Genomic DNA, 20,296 nt, shown 5'->3' with positions numbered 1-20,296 from the left:
GTTTTTCTTTCTTTTTCTTTTTTGAGATACCGAGTATAAACATTAGGCTGGATTTTCTTAAACTTTTTTTTTCTTCTTGCGTACCCTTAGAAAAGTTATTTTTCAGCCTCAAACGAAGCCTCGTGAAACCGGAGCTCGGTACCAAAATTGTAAAGGGTTACTCATCCGGTTTGGATTTTTCAAACACTCTAACCGAAATATCTCTAAAACTGTACAGGTTGGGAGGCTGTTTTTAGTTTTACTTTACAGATTATAAAGTTTTCTATAAAACAAAAAGGTCGAAACTACTATACACCTGAATGTTCATCTTGTATTCGATGCGACCGTTTATAGTTGAGTGCATTGAATAAACGAAGATGCTTATTACCTTGTCAATTCTTATCTCACCCGTGTTCTAAAATGATACAAGTAACGTCTTTTAGAATCCTACTACCGAATACCGGTTTCACGAGGCTTCGTTTGAGGCTAAACACTAACTTTTCGAACAGCACGTAAAAAGAAAAAAGAAAAAGGTTGAATAAAAAAAACCGGCCTAATAAGCGTAGACGAAGCGAAATAAGTAAAAAAGCGACTTCAATCAACGAGCCCACCAAGCAATTGAGAAATGAAACGCAACCGCATTGGCGATTGCGGAAAATGACGTCACGACGATTAAAACCAGACCCATCCGGTGACTCAGTCCTCCTTAAGTCTGTCCAGTTTGTAGGTGAAAAAAAGCATTCTCAGCCTGGCCTCCTCCTTGCGATACCGAACCTCCTCGAGCCGGATCCTCGCCTCCTCCTTCTGCATCGCGGCAATGTCGACCTTGATCTGAGCCTCGGAAAGAGCCAAGACGTGCAATTCCTCACTCCGCTGGGCCGCACTGCCGATTCTGCGCTGCAGACGATTTTGGGGAATCCTGCAGGGGGACGGAACGCTTGGCCGAATGCTATTGCTCCGGATGCAGAAAGCTCCGCGAGCATCAGCGATCGCCGGATCCTCCGTGTCCGAGTGGACGTCTTCTATCGAGGACTCTGGATCGGTCATAAACTTCTCCGGACAGTCGCCCATCGGGCCGACCGAGGGTGGCAGCTCCATCTTCGCCTCGGTCAAACCGGAAGTCAGCACCGCAACCCCTGGCCGTGGCTCCTTTCCCTCAAGGTCACCTCGCTGACCGCCCTTCAGCGCCATCTTCGAGGCCTTTGAGGCAGGCACGCTCTGCAGGGTGAACGGCTCCGAAGCTTTTGGCTCGAATACCACGTTCGGCGGAAGTCCGACCGTGCTCGCCGAAGTCGAAGTGTCTATGGAATTTTGACCCGAAATGCCGTCCTGCCAATTCGACAAACTCAGCCGCAGACGGTCGGAGGATATATTGTGATTTGGGCCCTTCGACGTCGGCCTGTTGTGAGAATTGTTGTATGGATCGGGTTAGAGCGGCTTGAAAACGGTCGCATCTGGCATGGATGAAAATGTTTAAAACGTAGAGATGATACATCGACGACTTTCTTCATTCTGTGACGTGTTTCAAAAATCATCGAAATATTCATGCGTTGAATCGTAAAATTTTTTCAAAGAATCGAGCGTGTAATTTACCGCATGATTTATCTTGTAAATTGGATAAGATATATAAGAAATTATATAATAAATTTGAAGAAGCACGAATCATCGAATATACAGGATCGAAATTTATACAGTTGATTATGCGATTTTTGATCTAGTATATCTGATGATTCGTGCTTTCCTAATTTATTATGTGATTTCATGTATATTTTATCGAATTCGCAAAATAAATTATGCAACAAATTATACGTTGAATACTTTCAAAACATGCTAATTCGAATCGGTGATAAAAATCACCCCTAAATCTTACTGTTTTAATTCCTCGCTCAGAAAAGGGTTGCGCAGTTATAAGGGTGATGATACCGTGCACATTATTTTCAGTTGATTACAGTGATCAATAATATCCGAGTAGTTTTACCAAAAAACTCAACGTTATCATCGAGAATCCTTAATAAAAAAACTATTTGAGAATAAACTCTCAAGTGAGGGATGGTTTCACCTCTTTTACCCCGAATCAGTACATGAAAATATCTATCGAACGTATTTATATGTAATCCTACCACAACAACATATCACAGAAGAATGAATGGAATCGACGAGGTAGACTTCGGGTACTTTCCCTGCGAATTTCTAAATTTCAACCGATTTTTTCAATCAGATAAACAGAAAACTTCCATCGCACGAAACGATCTACTTTACCCGGATCGTTTTTCCTCCCGATTCCTCTTGCAAGCCTTCATGTTTTCCCAACAGCGTCTGAGCTGAACCGAAGACCTTGTCGCGTAAGGACCAACGAGAGCGTTGTACTCTTCGGCTAGTTTGGTCCAGGCCGATTTTCGCTTGCACATTGAAGTCGGATCGGATTTTTTATCCTCAACATCACCGTGCTTGTTTATCAAAGTGATGAGGATTTCACGCTCCTCGAAACTGTACGTTTTTCGCGTACCCTTCGAGGACGAAGACGACGACATTTTCTTGCGCCGATAGTTCATCAGCAAGAAACAAACAAACGAAACTCTGTTGTGTCGCCGCCTGCCACGTTTTGCCAATTCATTCTCCAGACGGTCCGATCGAGGATCGATCTCCGATAAGATATAATTTTTTTTCAACATATTTAACTCCGAACGGAAAACGCATTTATTCAACGCTCCGTTCGTTAGCTGAAAAGCATACACCAACACGCTCGCAATTCTGTAAAAATTAATCGTAAAGGATTCATCGATGAGTAATCCTTAACTCGACTCGTTAGTCTGTAGAATCGTCGCCGATGGCGCCACTAACTTGCTAGAGAGTAATGACACCGGTCTGAAGTTGGCAAGAACGCGAATTTACTTTTAGGCTGCTGAGAAAACGAACAACAAGATTAAACCTTTGGCTAAAATTAGTCGACAATGACGGAGTGCTAATTAGTTGACGTTCTCTTCCAGGTTCATATCGCTAATTAGCTCAAGCAAATACACGATATTACCGATCGAGTATCTACACTAAAATAAAGATCGATCACGGAGGTTCCACAACGAACTTTGATCCTGACTCCAGTGACTGTCATCAAGCTTCGTAGCTTTTCAAAAACGGGAATCTAACCGGTCAGAATAACAAGTATTTTCCACGACCGGATCAGCGATGACTCAGAGTCTCTGGCCCCCCACAAAAATCCACCTGTCCTCGTTACTATGACGCAGAAACACAACAAGCCCCGGATCGATAATGGGCTTCTGGTACCGGTCAGAGGTCCACGAAGAAGAAGCGCGACGCTAAAGAAGCGGATAAATATTCCCCATCCCAAGAGTGTGAACCGTAATCAACACAGACGCGAATCAGTAGACGTACAATACGAATGTCCGGTAATCGGTGACCCTTGACCCTTGAGAGATCTCCATTTCCTCCGTACTCCAGCAACGCGATCTCTTTGTTCTCATCGGACGCCAGGGGTCAACGCATAGTACAGAGGCGGAGAACGCGTGTCTGCGATATAAAATATCATCAGGGTCACCGTGATGCGTGACGTTCGGTAAGCGGCTCTGCTGCAGCCACACCGGCACAGTCCGCGGTGTGCAGCGAGCCGAACAACGAGTGGTTCATCCAAGTCGAAATCGAAGAGGTGTTCGACCGATTTCTTCGAGAGGTCATCCGTCCTTCAGCAGCGTCCCTCTTTATGAGAGTGGGACTGGCTTTTTGGCACTGTTTTCGAGGCCTCCGGTACGCTCGACCATCGCTTGGTGCCTGGGCCGGTGGAATGAGGTGCGATAAGAGCGAGCAACGCGTGCCGAGATTGGAATACGAGCATCCGGTGCCACCGCAATGACCGGTGGTGATTCGCTGGGACGATTTTACTCGGGGTGTCGACTGGACACACACCGATGAGAACCTGGCCAAGCTGTGCGTAGAACGCGCAGTATCCGCTTTTGCCATTCACCGCGGCCCCGACGCCGTCGGTACACTCCGTAAACAAACTCTCAATTTTTATTTCCATTTTCTTTTCGGCGCAGGATATTTATAAACGTCGTCAGATGGCTCGGACCGTCACCTGCCTCCGGTATTTTCTACTCGCCTACGTCATCCTGCTCGGCGTAAGTCTACCAACATCCACTTACTACCACCACTTATAACGTCGCACGTTTCGCATTCCAGTTATTCCCGGTCCTCCGATGACCGTGTGTCGTATAATCGTCGTCGGCGAAAAGTTCGAGTCGTTAAACCGCATCTTTCTGCAAATTTAAAAGACACTTGTTGTGGTATTTGAAGATCTTTGCTAAGGCGGAATGTTTTGTCGGTGATTCGTGATTTTTTAAGTTACGGCGTAAAAATGAACCCACCGTCGTTCCTCGACCGTGGATTTTGTCATCCCGCGCTGTGTCTATACGAGTACAACTTTGATACGCGGTCGGCTTATCTCGCGAGATTACGAAGCTCGCCTCTGATATCGAGAATCATAAGACGCGGAATGAGCGATCGGAGCTTCTTTGATGAAATCTATCTTCTTTTTATCAATTTCAACAGATTTCTGGCATCATCGTCTCCGTAGGATCTGGGATATTTATTTACCAGCTGAAACAGTACCGGCCCTTGACTCCGGACGATGTCTGCGGGTCGTCGATCACCCTCCTGATCATGGGTCTGGTCACTTGTCTCCTTGGATGGGGGGGATGGCACATCGTCGATTCGACTCACAGGGTGCAAGTCATATGTGTAAGGCGACCTTTGATGGAGGCCGTTTCGAGGCCTGTGTTATTCTTGTAGAATACACGGTACAATTGAGTCTTTCAAGTTTTGTCGAATTGGTGTTCGGCACTAGGTCCGACTTCCCAACGTAGTGGCAATAAATAAAAAATTTAACAGAAGCCGGTAACACTGAGATCAAAATATATGTAATACCCGAAAAACGCTGAAGACCCGAGCAAGCATTAGAACGCTTCGACTTTGCGAAGATACTGCGTCTCGGTTTATAGCCAAAATAAAACTAAAGCTGTTAATTGCCGCAAAGAAAAAAAAAAAAAAAATCCAGCGGTCTTGATCGAGCGTCGGTGATTCAATTCCTTTGCCGAAAAGATAATGCGAGGAAGTACTTAGGTGCCAATTTCGTATGGGTGCGACTGGTTGAGGAATTTTTTGTAAATAATTGCTCGTGACTCATTTCGCAATTATTTATACAACTGTGATAACGATATCTAGGTTCCTGATCTCGGGATCTCAATCTTGCATCATTAAATTAAAACAAAAGAAATTCTACCACAACTCATCGATCAGATGTACGTCTGGCACGTAAGAATAGATGTTGAGTTTTTATCGGTTTTGCTGACGGTTAAAAAAAAAAATTTCGATCTAATCAGACTTCATTGAAATATAACGTATCCAATTATGAACCACGGTTGTGATTATTCGATATATGTTCACATCGCGTAAAATTTCAACTAGAAAAATCTCACATGGAGCTCGGTTAAAATATGACAACATTTACATTCCGCGAAGTAAAAACGTCGAGTATCAACGTATACCTGGTCGTATATTGAGGCACGAGTGGCTGAAATAAAAATGTCCTGATTCGAATTCGAGAATCGACGAGGATTCGCAACCTTAAAAAAGACATTGAAACCGCAATTTGAAGGCAGAGCAGAGCGTCCATCGCTGACTTCATCAATTAGACGGCGTTGGTTTTGAGCACGTTCAAAGACCACTCGTAAATCTGACGAGCTTGTTTATAGCTCGCACTGTCGGCGGCGTCATCGTCACGAATGTAATGGAATCGTGAGTCACGTCTGGAGCGATTGCGATCTAATTTCTGATTTTATCTTTCAAGTTTGCCGTGGTTTTGGGCACGGTCGCCTTCGTGGAAGCCGGCACCGGAATATGGGCTGTGATTAAGCACGAACAGATCGACCCTTTACGTACTTCCGACCACGAGACGGCCTTCGCTCTTGCTACAACCGACGAAAAATCCACATGGGATCGGATGCAAATAAGGGTAAGTTGTCGAAAGATTGCCGATTCTTATCCCTCGGGGTATAATATTCCACTTCCGCAAGGAATCTTAGATATTATCTGACGTTGCTGTGGTAGGCGGTACAAGATTTCATCAAGACTTGATTGAGATCGTTGATATGGTAACTGCTTCTTTATCAGGTTCCGTCGACGAGACGATTGCATCAATTACTATAAATGTTTCATTAATTTTCGCACTCGCATTCGGGTTTAAAAACGATGCATAGAAATTTCTTCGGCTAATCTGTTCCGCATTTTTGTTCAGCTGGGCTGTTGCGGCATCGATGGACCCGCCGACTACAGGATCCTGGACTCCGTTCCTTGGTCCTGCTGCGACACATCCTCGGTAGAAAATCCAGAAGCCGTTGCCAGTGGCACTTGTACCACGATGTATTCCAGAGGATGCTTACACTTCGTTGTTAACCGAACGCGTTCCATTCTCCTTCACGTTTTCCTACTCGCACTTTGCTCCGTTCTCCTCCAGGTGAGCGTTAATTGAGGTGAAAATGGAGAGCTCAACGAAATGATTATTCATTCGTTGTTTGCTCGGTATTTAAGGGTATTTATAGGATAGAATTGAAATTCATTGCCAGTGGGCTTAGGCGATGAACTTTCTATTGTTGAAAATAGGAAATTCCACCGATTTCGTACATTGAGAGCACTTGTTCAAAGAGCTAGAAAATTTATCATCACTTTTCAGTGTTCAAATTCAAATTTTGGGGAAAGCTTGACGAATGCGGTTTTCTCATCTGAAAAATTCAGTTGAAAAAATGTGTTTCATTTACCTGCCGAAAAACAAGCGCGCGACCAATTGTTAATTCGTGTTGGGTTGCGACTATTCAGGCGCTCCGAAACCACTTGTTTGAGTCTCGGTAAATCAGAGATTGTACAATGACTTAAAATCTGCAAAAAGAAAAGAACATCATTTGCTCATTTGTTCAGAGAACATGAACGTACGTCGTAAAATGAAAACAATCGCATAATAAGATATGGTGTCTTGTTATTCCCAAGAAAATTTTGAAACTTTAGACGCATGTGCAGTTTTTCTAAAACGCTTGATGCTTGCCGCTATTTCAAACAGATGCAATATTTTACAAATTTCAGATATTACACAAGCCGATCCTGCGAAAAGAAAATATTTGAGAAATGAATAACGAAAGTAAAATTTTATATAATACTTTAATAAATATTATTTCGTATTTTGATATGTGAAACTACGAACAAGTTATTAGATGAAAAAATGATTTGAAATGCGATAAACGAAAATAGTCCATCTCTCGTCATAAAAACCTGGCATTTTATCCGTTCAATAAAACTAAGCACATCTTTTTTTTCCTCTCTTCCAAAGGTGTGCGGGGTGATATGCGCATGTTTCTTTGCTCGAGCGATAAAGGAGGGCGCTGCAAGAAGACGTCGTGATATCCTGTCGCTTAGCGGGATGAGAAACTCCCGGAATGCATCGCCGATGCGAAATGCATCCAGTACAGGGGTGGATTCTCAGCTGGTGGTTAAACCCCGAGTACCGCCAAGACGAAAGACGTAGTTTTTACGTATAACTTATGATAGTCAAATAGAATATGGTATAACCCTGATATATACCCGCAGAAATGAGATGAGAATTGATTATCTCACACGTTGATTACGCCTAGGTTTTATTATAGAAATAATCTGTACAGCAACCGAACTGAATTTTGTACTGCATATAATAGTATTTGCTTTTATTCACCCACGTCACGGTTATAGTCCATTGTGTGCAGGCTGCTCAGCACATGATACATTGTACATCCATTGTAGACGTAAGTCACTTTATCAAATCAAATAAACTATTTATAACTTGGGCAAGCGTTCAAAACTGTTTACCAAAATTCGACGTTCCTTGTTTTCCTTTTTAACTACCACGAGACTGATGAGGAAAAATGTGTTTGTGGCTTTACGCATTTCTTCCAATTCTAAATTTCACCATTTTTCTAACCATCGTCAGTTCATAATACTCTCTCTATCGGATTTTCGAACTGTCGCCAAGCCGGATTTATACGCGTGAAATGACAGAATCCAGCGATATTCAATTCACCGATTATCTCTGATTTGATTTTTTTTACGTCGCTTCGCCGACCGGCAATTGGTCATGTTGGGATAAATCCTGCTCTACGAAAAACACAGCTGGATCGATTCGAGCGAAGAATGCACGCAACAAGTGTTACGACAAGTGCGCAGCGTTCTGGAAAACTCGGCACAGCTCATCTCTCGTGACAGTGTGAGTAACGTGACGTCAATTTTACGCTAACGGATTACAGGCGAGCATTAGTCAACGCATAACGCACTGATCTGATCAGGAAAGGAGTCATCAACCGAAGATAATCGTCGGCTGTAACTCGATTCATGGTCAGAATCGAGCGACTGACGAGATGCGGTCATTTTTTCCAAAGAAACCTTATCTCTACCTATCCAAAGATTATACCAACAACTCATAACAAGGCTGTACGCGTTAACTTTATATCACGACAATAACGATAGTGGAGTCAGAGGCAAAACAAACTTGTATATCTCCTGTAAGATAAAGTGAAATTTACTCAATACGATTTTTCATAAATGAGTATCGTTTGCTTGGTTTTTCGTAAACTAACCGAGGTACGAATTGCACTAATTGTTTATAAAATGTAATTGCATGCAACAAGTGCGTGCATTGTAACTGTAACGCGTGTGTAATTAAATGAGCTAATTCCGAAAGTCCACCAGAGTACGTGGAGTAATTAGGTCTCATTACGAAATGTATTATACGCCATATGATGAACATGCCACCGTTACTTTTACGCTGCGTTGACAATGAGACTAAAATGGAAATGACGCATACAACAGCCTACCTAACTCGATTTTCTACCAAGTGGCACTGCGGAGTATTATTTTATAGGTAGAAATCTGCGAAGAGAAGAGAAACAAAGATCCGTAATTGAAACTCGGCCGCGCCGCGGATCTGAAAATAAAAATAAATCACCGGTATAAAGATTAAAAACGTTCAATCGTGCAGCACGATCGGAATTGAGCCGATTTAATCATGCGAGATTGTAAAAATCGAACGAAATAAAAAGAGGTCAAGATTTTAATTTGCACTTGTACATCGGTTTAAACAATTTCCATCAGTCGTTGAATGGAAAACTAAACCTCGATACTAGGGAAAAAAAAAAGGATAAGACAAATGACAATTGGAATGACGAAAAAAATCGGCATAGCCACGCCTCAACGATAAGAGAGACTAACCGAAGGCGGAAACTGATGACGTGAACACCCAGACAGAAATCCTTCACAAATGCCTAAAAATATCTGCACACTCATTATGCGCATAAGACCGAAACTGCGAGTATTTTGTCGAGATACGAGTAGGAGCGTGAGACGCGAATCGAAAGGAGCGTCAAGGAATTATCCTGACCAACACGCGACAGCAGCCGCTCGTCAATGAAGATACGCTCGGCAAAAGCACGTTCGAGAGTTTCGAAAATAAACCGTCACCCGGTAGTTTTCCTATTTCTCGAAGGCATGCGCTGACGATTGGAAACATTGGCGTACGCTCGTCGAGTTTAAGCTTCGCGTCGCTTTGTTCGTCCAATGAAACGCTCACCTAATAAGTCAGTGGCGTAGAGGTTCGCCAGGTTGAAACAAATTCAGGCCTGTTTCCACCTGTTTGAACGTGAAAACAATCGCCAGACTCGAGCACAGTGATAACCAAGCACGCGGAGGTTGGATCGAAGAAAGTTACAACCGTATATTTGAATTATAAGCGTGCCATTCGGGGCATGACAAGCGTAATTTTTTCCTCGGACCTTCAGAGGGTGAATTTCCCAGTTCAAACTGGCCCTTCGCTTATATTCGTTTTCTTTAACAAACTTGCGATACTCCTTTCTTCAACCGTCGGAAAAGCGCGACGAAAATTCATTCGCAATCGACCAGGTACGACTGGTCCCTATCTCTTTTCTACTATCTCGAGTGTCGAGTGATAGATAAAAGCTCCTGGGACAGGGGGGCGCCTGCTTTACACCGAAGCGTAGCGCGGGCTTGGAGTCAGTCGAATCTGTGCCACAGTGCGAAGCCGACAGGGAGCAGAGCGGAGCCTTCATAATCAGACCGAACACCGTATACTCCTCCAATAATTATCGAGAACCGACACGTCAAGGATATCGCAGCCGAGAACAACCAGAGTTTCGAAAGTGAGGCTTGAAGAACACCGGCGGAGAATCGCTGCTGCATCGTTGAATTGTGAAAGAAAGTAACGGAACAGAAGCAAACATGAGCTGCGGAATATCGTGTATCAAGTACCTCCTCTTCATATTCAACTTCGTCTTTGTCGTGAGTTATTACAAACTGATTACTTTACACCTTGTTAGACGAATTAATATCATCTGCAAACATCGCAAGCTGTTACGGAAGCGGAGACACTCCGATGTATCATCGAGTTTCTTGTAACTTTGATACGCGATACAAAGCCAACAAATCTCGAATTTGAAATTAAATCGTCAGCCTCGCGTAAACTGGTTTTATTTGCTTAATACAGGCGACGGTTTTTAGCTAACTCAAAAATTGCGTCTAAATTGGAATTTGTTTGTATTAAATCCCTCCTCACTTCTGCATTTTCATTTATTTATTTATTTATCTCGCCGTGACGTAACGGCGAGGATGCAGCTGCACCGTAACGTTCGGCCGGCGTCATTTTCGAAGGGAAACCTGTTTGCCCCTTCGCATTCCGACTAGCCGACTCTACCTGGTCCGAACAATGCGGTGCTGACTACCTGCAGAGGTTCTTTTCATCTCTGAGAAGTTGAGACGCTGAAAAGTGTACGATAACTCGGGTAACTCGGAGACCGAATCGTCTGCGGAAAATCGACGCTTTAGATACCGCATTTTTTCATCCGGGGTGTACGGGCGGAAGTCGACGCCGCCTTTTTTTACCGAAAGTTCCTCCGCGGTTACGGTTCATTAGTTAGAAAAAAGGCGGCAATAATTGTTCGCCGTTTGAAGGCTGGTTTGGCGGCTTGAACTTCGAGGATAAACTCTTACGAGGTTGAAGTTGGTAGCGTTTTATATACTTTAATAACGGATGTCAGGAAGAATCGATGATTCGCAGCCTCGGTATCGCCTGAAATTCACTTAGTGAATCGTAACGAAGTAAACGAGTTTATATTTCGAAAAGCCAGATCCTTCAAAGTCGGTTTAAAATTGTACGATTTATTTCATGATACTTTGCCACGAAGCCTGCAAAAGCTGAACGGCATGGCCCCGGTTTCTTCGATCCGTCCGGACAACCCCTTTCAGAAAATTCTGGCGCCAACCTCGTCTGGAGGAAAACTAGTGCGTCACGTCTGGACCGAGAAATTGGTTGTTTAACCCTCCAGCATGGGCAATAAAGAGTCGCGCCATGGGTATCGATTTCTCGAACCTGCACGTTGTGTTTACTCCGTCGCGTCGTTCGGTCGAGACGCAGATGAGGAAGGTTTGAATATCTTTCCTTATCCACATCATCTTCTTTTCGGACCACCATTAGTCATGAAAATTCACTTACTTTGTGTATTTAAACTTTTGGTACACGAACTTGGCCCTGGTTCAAGCATCGTCAATGATAATTAAGACGCCTTAACGGTGCAACAACAAATAATCAACTTTATTCAGTCTACGCGAAAACAAGCGGATTAATTAAGTTGACGAAGTATTTGTTGAAAAAAAAGAAGTAAAAAGAAAAAAAAAACTAATCTCGGTTTGCTGTATCTAAAAAAAAACAACGCACTTCGTTTCTCTGACAAGTAACTACCGATGAAAATTTTAGTACAAGTTCTTGGTTTTTCCTTCAAGCGACAGTCTATTTTTGAGATAGCAGTATCTAATCGAATTAAATTTCCGGCCTTTCTTTTACCTTGATTTCTATCAACATTATCACGTATACGAGCTTCACCGATACACTCAACGCTTTGCGTACAGTAAACGAGCAGCTTATCTTACGATTCAAATAAGAAATACTATTTCGTGAACGAATTGAATTGCTTATTCCTCAATAAGCTCTTTCATACGAAATACCTTTACGGTCAAGACCTAACGAAAATTTTATTAAATTCCTGATTAAAATAAACATTATTTAATTGCCACGGAAACGTAGTTTTACAGCGTTAATTTCCAACGTTCGGTGAAAGAAAATTATTTCCTCGAAGAAATTGTATTGAATTCAATTCTCGTACACACGTCGTTGCTCTTACCGAGAAATAGATTAGAAACCACGATTGAACCCATTCGCACGAAGTCGTTCAAAGTCAGTGAGGAGAAATCTGTCATCCACCCAATCCTTGAGTATATTAAAATCCCTCCGCTGATCCGACCAATCGATTCTATCGAAGTAGGATCTGACGGGAAGTCATCGAAACTATTGAAATTATCACATCATCCCGCGATGCATGTGACTGAGAAGAAACTTCTACAGCTCTTCTTCGCCTAGGCAGAGAGAAGGAGGCTGCAGGTAGTACAACAGGTTCTCAGAATCCCGCTGGTCCCGGATCCAAGGAAACTGTATACCTGGTCTCTAGAGTTACTCCAGTAGATCGTGTCCCGAGACTCGGTCCGTGACGACTTCTCTCTCTCTCTCTCTCTCACGCAAAGTCAACAATGGTGGATGGAACGGGAGAGAAAAGGAGACATCGGTTTAACCTCGAGCGCAAACTGGTCTCACTTGTCTGCCACGTCGTAGGAGGAGGGCTATGACGAGTGTGTCCCTCTCTTTCGTGCCTAGGTCGAACATGCAATGGTTACGAACCAACCGCGTATGTGTACGGATGCGTTACAATTGAACGAACCCGAGCAACGGCGCAATAAGTGCCTTGTACACACCTCGAACACTGGTCTCTCTGTGGACTTCAGTGGGGATCGGCAGCCGCAGCGTTGCCGGACCGATCTGCGCCGGCCTCACGTCCAACTCTGCCATCGCGTTCTAGCTAAATAAAAAATCCCTGACGTCACCCCATTATAAGAGCCGCGTACAGTGGGCCGAATAAGAACATTCCGCCTCCGACATGACGCCGCGATCATCACCTAAAATCATTGGAACCAAAGATCGTGCGGCGAAACGATTTCTTTGGACCAATGGTACCCACAGCATGGATCATCCGCCGTCAACCCACCTTCGCTATTCGCGATCTTGTAATTTTATACCATTACGTGTTATTGGTATCCATGAATTGTAAGCGTTGCCACGTCGTGGTAAAGTTGTTATTACACTTGACTCCTTGGACTCTGACTGGTTGCGGTTTTCCTGTAATCGGCAAGGATTTTCTCGGTTATTTGATAACGTATCGCAAGCGACTGTAGATACTTGACGTCGTTTTGTGGTCTGCACGATGTATATGGGATTGAGAAGCGCATGGGGTACGACTGGACTTTTTCTTGTACACGTGACGTCGTTCACTGTGAAACTATGTGGGGGTAATGTTGTAAATATTGAGAGTGGATGGTAGCGGAGAATCAGTTATTCCCCGGCTGTTGGGTGAATCGTTCGGCTAGCTGTTAGTTCGGTTTGCTCCGGGCAATTTGCTTCGTATATCAAAGCAGTGGTTGCGTTAGCCAGAATTCTAGAGGCAAGAGCCAAAAGCCAAGAGTGAACGTCGCCGTTGATCAGTTGGCTCCGGTACGCGTACGAAGTTGAAACGTTTCGCAACGTGTTTTCTACAAGAAAAATTCTTCTCGGTTTTCAATAGCGCGATATATTGTTAAGTCAAGATGAGTTGCGCGTGTGAGTGCATAAGATGGCTACTTTTCCTCTTCAACTTTATATTCTCGGTAAGTGCCGCTCTATCCGAGAATCGATGCAACGATTCATCGTACGCAAACAAAGTTCCCCCTGTGAAATCGGAACATTATCGAAGCTTCGTCGTCGGATCGTCATTACGGATGAGTCAACGATGTTTACCGAATTGTTCAGGCACAGATCGTAAATCTAATCACCTACGGATACATAAATTGTCACCTTTGTTGACGGATAGCCGCGTGATAATAGCTAAGGGTACAGCTAGGCGATAAGAGGAGATCAGTGTTAGCTCCCATGAATAATTATCGTCGCTAATTACGGGCTAAAAGTGTACTTGCGGATAGTTAAATGCGATCAAGTTTCCCGCGTCGACACTTCAGGCCTGTAACTGTGATCCGCGATGGAAAAATTTTTCTGTATAATTGTACACGATAGAATGAATAGACATATATAGACTTTGGTCTGCCGATTCAGAATATCAACTTTGTTCTTACGCATCACGTCATGATTCTCTCTTATTCACGTTATACATGGAGAGATGCTTTTCTCATAGTGACTCTATCGAAATAAATATTTTCAGAATGTGAGGTGGTGTATATCGTATGAATGTCGTTTTACATTAAATTCAGGACTACTTTTACGAATATTAACACTTTGGTAGAATAAATTTGAAAAAAAAAAGGAAAACGTAGGCTTGTGTAATTCTTACTCCACTCGCGGACACAAGCTGTGCGGGGTTAATGTTCGTGGTGAAATTGACTCAGCGTGGGTTTTTCCATATGATGACAACATTCACTCGGTATTATCTTACGTAGTTTCTCGATATGGGCTCAGAACCGTCGCACCTTGGACTCTCCGTAAATCGTCTTCCAAGGCTAACCGAACCGCCCGTGAAGACCTTGCAGATCCATTCGGGAATCGCTTAAACTAAGAAGTTAAATTCCGAAGCGTCGGTGTGATTGAGACTGACAACGAATACCAAGTATCGCCTTTCGCTTTCACCGTTCGATCGTCCGTTAGAAATGAAAATTCCTTTCACCGGTGGGACAGACCGGCAATACCGACATTGCACCGCTCTTCGGAAAACGTATATATAGTTATTTTCTCTGAAACTCGAGTTCCGGCTGGTATTAACGAAAATGGATAAGCTCCCGATTATTGACGAGCAGTTTTGACGTTTGCCCGGAAAGGCGCTAAGATATTTCGTTGAAAATAATTCATTTTCGATTACATCTTTTCTTACGATCGCGATGATATCGCATTGAAACAAATTTAAGCGTACGCTTTTTCCTCTCTACGAGTCAGTGGAAAAAAACCGTGACTGTATAGATAACGCCGATTGCTCATCGCCAAGGAGAATTTCCGGACGAGCGAATGATTTGCGTCCGAGTCCTTGGAAACGAGGCAAAACTGGATTTCATTGAGACCGTAATCCGTTACAATAAAATATCATCTTTTGTCGCTTCGTTCTTCTTCGCAATACATTCGCCTCAGCTCGTCGAACGAATTAAACTTCGTAGCATTTTTCTTTTACCTCGGCGTGGATGTATCGATAATAAAGTATATTAATAGGAGCATTACGCAAGAAGCTAAAAGCCGCGGACCCCGGCATCTCCTATGCTCGTGAGATTCTTTCATCCTTGAATACCGGCTCAAATGTTGCATGGCATATATAGGTACCCACGACACTCGTACAGTCACGGTGCTAAATTTATATGAAAATTTTCGTTACCGGTAGATTCAACGCCGCGTTGTCGGTTTGCCGGCATATTCGCGAACCGTGATCCGCGAGGAACGCACGAGGCGATGTATAATGCACGGCCAGTTTATTTTTTTCCGAAAAGTATCAAGCCGGTATCTTTCAGCCGGTTACGACTCTTCAAATAAACGATAACATCACCGTACAGCCTTATGTTTGCCAATGCGAGAACGACGAAACATGGCGCCGTACGGTACGTCGACGATAAGAAGGCCTTTGTCATGGCTGCGTGCGTGATTATTTGCACCGTTGCATAATCCACGATTTTACCCATCTTCTCATTTCCCATACAGAAGCACAAGCACGCCGACTATTTCTTGGGACTTCGCGCGCTTAAACGATATTTAAAAAATGTTTCCGAAAGAAATAGAATCGGAAATCGGATTTATAGTCGTATAATAAACTGGGCCTCAAAGTATACTTTGCAATCATTTTTTTTTTTTTTTTTTCCTTATGAAACGAGTTATCTGCATTATACTGCGTGTACTCGGAACGGGGCTTATTGTCAGCTGCTTACTCAGTCCAGGCGACGATAATTTCTTATCTTGAGCAACGCTAATGATAGATAAAATAATCGAAAATTTTTGATGCTTGAATTCGAGGCAGAGACCGTTGAAACACTCTCGGTTCACTCACACTAAGTTAAAAAAAAAAATACCAGATTATATTTTCATTCCAGGAAGTGGTTATCGTCCGTTAACAGTGTCCGTCGTCTCGACGAAGCTGAAGCTAGCGGCCAGGGTTAAAAATTGAACGTTCTTTAATGTTCGTTCGAATGAGGTAGTCAAGACTGATAATTAAAATTTTTTGAAATGTTTCGAACCTCCGATACTTTTATATAATTATGAGGAGAAGACTGAATTGGTTTTTTGTGTTTCCAAAGAATTTAACGCGTTTGGATGATAACGCTGGCTGCTAATTTCAGTTTCACGTCTCCTCAGAAAACCAAGAGTTGCATCATGATGCAAGCCGAGAAATATTTCACCGCTCCGCGATTTTTTGGCAAAAAATGATCTCAAGCATCGTGGAATGCGCGTGACATTCTAATGAGGTTGATAAAATTTTGACAATGTATCCAAATTCAAACACTGCAAGCTTCGGCAGGCACTTTGCCTGGAAACGATGGTCGTCCGATTATTCTACATACAGTTACGTATCGAAAGCCCGTTTCGAGTGGCTCGTAAACATGTGAGTAATACGAATATGCGGCTTATCTGTCAGGGCTTATCGCATAACCGTACGAATTGGCAAACCGTGATCCGTTATGCGATTGCAGCCGCCGGCTTCTGACCGACTTTAGTTTCCAGAGGAAGGATAAATTCGCGTCTCGTTAAGGCGATGCCGATGCTGCTGCTAGAGTCCTTCGTCGCGATTCTTCACACATTTAATTAGGACTTTTCACGTCTTTGCGCTGTTAATCCAGAATTTTCGACAGATTCGGAGGTCTCGTCGATTCGGAATTCCTCGACGATCGCGAACAGTAAATGCATTATGCCCGATTTTGTCGTAATTCGTGTTGAAATGAATACGAGTTCGCGTGTATTCGCCTCTGGTTGAACCGTAACCAGGGGGCTTACAGCGTTTTAGAGATATCACGGTTCGTTATCACCAACGGCTGTGAGTCAGACGCACTTTCAACGAAGAACCGATCTGGGTCAGTAATCGTCCCTTGCAGGCGGACGATGCGGTTTCCCTTGAGTTACAAGTCCGAGAAAAAATGAAATCATTGCGAAATGCCCCAAGTTCCAACCTCGGTATTCCTGACCACAACGTAATCATAGAAGTAACGTCGTAAGAATGAACGATACTCACACTCTGTACCTTAATTCTTTCACAGTTGGTCGGTTTAGTCCTTCTTGGATTTGGCGTTTGGATACATCTGGAATTGGACGACTACCAAAAAATTAGCGAAACCGTCGGAGCTCCAGCAATCGCGCTGATAATCCTCGGCTCGATAATATTCGTAATCGCATTCTTCGGATGCTGCGGAACAATAAGGGAGAATCACTGCATGGTTGTAACGGTGAGTATAAAGAGTGAATAATATCGTACATCCTCGAAGAAGGCTTCTTCCGACTCCGGCTAACCAACGCGATTACATTCCAGTTCGCCGTCTTCCTTCTCGCTATCCTGATCATCCAAATCGCCATCGGTGTCTGGGCCTTCCTCATATACAAGGATGTCGGTACCGACGAGTGGACACAGGACATCGCCACCACTTACAAAGACTTATTCGCGAAATACTGGTCCAGCGAAAATGAACAGGCCGTTATCGACGTGGTACAGAGCAATGTGAGTCCCGAAAAAAAAAAATTTACAATTCACAGGCCATATTTGAAACGAGATGCAGCGATACTCGGACCAATCGATAACGCAATTTCCTCACTTTCTATCGCAGTTGAATTGCTGCGGAATAGCTTCATCCGAGGACTACACCAATCGTTCCTACTTCACCAACAGCACCACCATCCCTTGGAGTTGCTGCGGAAATGCTGAGAATGTCAATTGCGCATCATCGTCATCGGTATACCCAAAAGGTTGTCTCGACTCTCTGGAGGAATTCTTCGGCAGCTTCGCAAAGATCATTGGCGGAATTGCCATCGGCGTTGCTGCAACTGAGGTAAGATTTTTGGAATTATTTCGTTAGAAATTGTTGTTATATCTTAGAGTGAAAAATGAGGTTCACTTATATTTCTGTGCTTAATTAACCAATGTTTTTTATACTTTTCTTTTTCAGTTGGTCGGAATAATATTCGCCCTGTGTTTGGCGAACTCGATCAGGAACGACGACCGAAGAGGCTACAGGGTGTAAATGTAACTCGACTGACATAAATCGATCGAAGAAAATACCGCGTGGAGATCGAAAATTCTGTGTAACATTCGAAAGCCAATTTCAATACAATATCCTTGCTAATTTGCATATATTACTCGTATTTTGCACGCGGCGTGCGTGGGAGGATCGGCCGAGGTTGATCTCGTCGAGTTCGTGAAAAGCATTTGAAAAACAAGAAAACAATGGAAAGCTACAACTAAATTCTAGAAAAAAATTATATAAAGCGAGAAATTGTAAACGAATAATACGCACTACGGGTGCAACGATAACGATGTACAAAACCTATTTTCACCGGCTGGTTCGACATCCTCGGTCATGTTGGTCTGATCGTCTCATTAATTGGAGTCGTAATTAAAAACAACTGCTCGCCAATAACTTATGACAACGCAGTGCGGTTGTATCGGGGAGAAATTATTTACCGTAGATAATAAACTTGGATGATGAAAAACTGTAGTTTACTTGCAAAGCTGATACGTATGATATGATGCTTGAAATGCAAGGAGATGAAATTCTTTCACCATATAAATTCATAAACGTACCATTGTTGAATGAATAATAATGTAACATGGTTGTATCGAAAAATTTGTTTTTTCTCCTCGCTTGGAGATTTCTCAATTGTAAATTTTTTTTTTTTTTTTTTCTTTCGTTTCATTGTTTTTCTTTTCGTCCTAGTTACGTAAATCTCGACTATACACTATGATAATATATTTATTATTATATTTTATCTGCTTCTTGTGTACGAAGCTGTGAATTCTACGATTTGTGGCTTTTTCATTAGCGCGAGGCTCTTTTTTTCTCCTCCGTCACCGTAATAATAATTTTACTATTATACACCGTTACACTATGTATACAATAATTCCTTACGGTAGATGTACGCGAGTTTTTTTTTTTTTATTTATTTTTTTTTCCCCAAATGGAGCAACACAAAAATTTATACACATTTTATGTACCTATACATCTAAGTATACAAAATATTTTAAATAAAAAAAAATATTGCTAAATTTACACCAAGGTTTAATTAACCACGCTCTTTATTCTTACATTTACCCATCATCTTCCGGATCTAGATTATTATCAATCTTTTAGGTAGCCCAATACATTCCATATACGACAATCAATCTTTCATACCGAAACCGCATACTATACGCTTAGGCTCAGAGCATTGCATGTTTCGTTTCCTCTAACATATTTGCCCGTAAAATATCGTTACAGGTATCAATGCGTATGAATCGTATCTGCTGATTATATGTATAGGCTATATTGATTACGTCGTCTTCTTGGTATTCGGCGTTTTGCGTCGTGAAAAAACTCAATCGTGATCAACGTATTACTACAATTCGTCATTCCGACGCGAAATTACGATGCGTGACACGCGCATCGTACGAAGTTGGAACGGGGAACGAAACTGTCTACTTTTTTTCAACGGGATCCGTTAGATCCATGCCTCATTTTGTAAAATCACAAGTCTCCCAAATTTTTCTCAGGCAGATGAGATCTCACTCGATTCGCGTGATTTTTCAAAAAGGATCATTCAACGTAATAACGATTGTTCGGACTGGGTTATATCAAACGATTCGAAAAAAGAATGAGAGACTTTGAATTTTATATTGGAAAGCACGGCCGTAAGACATTCGATAATAACGTTAACGCTGGATATTAACAATTGGATATACTTGCAACGAAACTATTTCTCTCGCGCAGCTTTATGATCGATGCCAAAACCGAGAGGTGATATTGTAATTAAATAGTCTCAAAATATGCCTCATATAATTATCTACACAATCACAGTTTCGTTTGACATAAAAATTATCATTTCCATTCCACAGACCGATAGTTCCGAATGAATTTCACGGGTGTTGCCTGTAATTTATATTCGTTCGGTTATTTTACATTTCAAAATTTATTCTTGTCACAA

The 20,296-nt window shown here is 42.7% G+C and overlaps 3 protein-coding genes across 6 annotated transcripts; 2 read left to right on the top strand and 1 right to left on the bottom strand.

Annotated features, from left to right (window-relative positions):
* Window positions 1–75: 75 nt before the first annotated feature.
* LOC124220187 (uncharacterized) lies at window positions 76–17,498 on the bottom strand. Of its 2 annotated transcripts, none has more exons than XM_046628711.2 (2): window positions 2,239–3,277; window positions 76–1,378 (listed from the first exon to the last, which is right to left on the bottom strand). In XM_046628711.2, the coding sequence occupies exons 1-2, from the start codon at window positions 2,649–2,651 to the stop codon at window positions 676–678; spliced, it is 1,116 nt and encodes a 371-aa protein (XP_046484667.1). In that variant the 5' UTR covers window positions 2,652–3,277; the 3' UTR covers window positions 76–675. The 2 variants fall into 2 exon arrangements, 1 of the variants encoding a protein (XP_046484667.1); XR_006883533.2 differs by lacking the exon at window positions 2,239–3,277 and adding an exon at window positions 17,361–17,498 and having other exon boundaries at window positions 1,307–1,378.
* Window positions 3,394–7,855, top strand: LOC124220188 (tetraspanin-3). Of its 2 annotated transcripts, XM_046628712.2 has the most exons (6): window positions 3,394–3,918; window positions 4,029–4,109; window positions 4,540–4,728; window positions 5,837–6,001; window positions 6,284–6,502; window positions 7,367–7,855. In XM_046628712.2, exons 2-6 carry the CDS (start codon window positions 4,050–4,052, stop codon window positions 7,559–7,561), a joined length of 828 nt encoding a protein of 275 aa, XP_046484668.1. In that variant the 5' UTR covers window positions 3,394–3,918; window positions 4,029–4,049; the 3' UTR covers window positions 7,562–7,855. The 2 variants fall into 2 exon arrangements, with proteins under 2 accessions (XP_046484668.1, XP_046484670.1); XM_046628714.2 differs by lacking the exons at window positions 3,394–3,918; window positions 4,029–4,109 and adding an exon at window positions 4,171–4,274.
* Window positions 9,988–19,386, top strand: LOC124220189 (tetraspanin 6). 2 transcript variants are annotated; one of them, XM_046628716.2, is made up of 5 exons: window positions 9,988–10,356; window positions 17,386–17,571; window positions 17,655–17,840; window positions 17,947–18,168; window positions 18,286–19,386. In XM_046628716.2, the coding sequence occupies exons 1-5, from the start codon at window positions 10,297–10,299 to the stop codon at window positions 18,358–18,360; spliced, it is 729 nt and encodes a 242-aa protein (XP_046484672.1). In that variant the 5' UTR covers window positions 9,988–10,296; the 3' UTR covers window positions 18,361–19,386. The 2 variants fall into 2 exon arrangements, with proteins under 2 accessions (XP_046484672.1, XP_046484673.1); XM_046628717.2 differs by lacking the exon at window positions 9,988–10,356 and adding an exon at window positions 13,500–13,821.
* Window positions 19,387–20,296: the final 910 nt, after the last annotated feature.

This window comes from Neodiprion pinetum, chromosome 5 (assembly GCF_021155775.2).
Source record: "Neodiprion pinetum isolate iyNeoPine1 chromosome 5, iyNeoPine1.2, whole genome shotgun sequence".
NCBI classification, from domain to species: Eukaryota; Metazoa; Arthropoda; class Insecta; order Hymenoptera; family Diprionidae; genus Neodiprion; species Neodiprion pinetum.
Note: the sequence above shows the minus strand (reverse complement) of the source record. Positions and strands in the feature narration are given on the sequence as shown.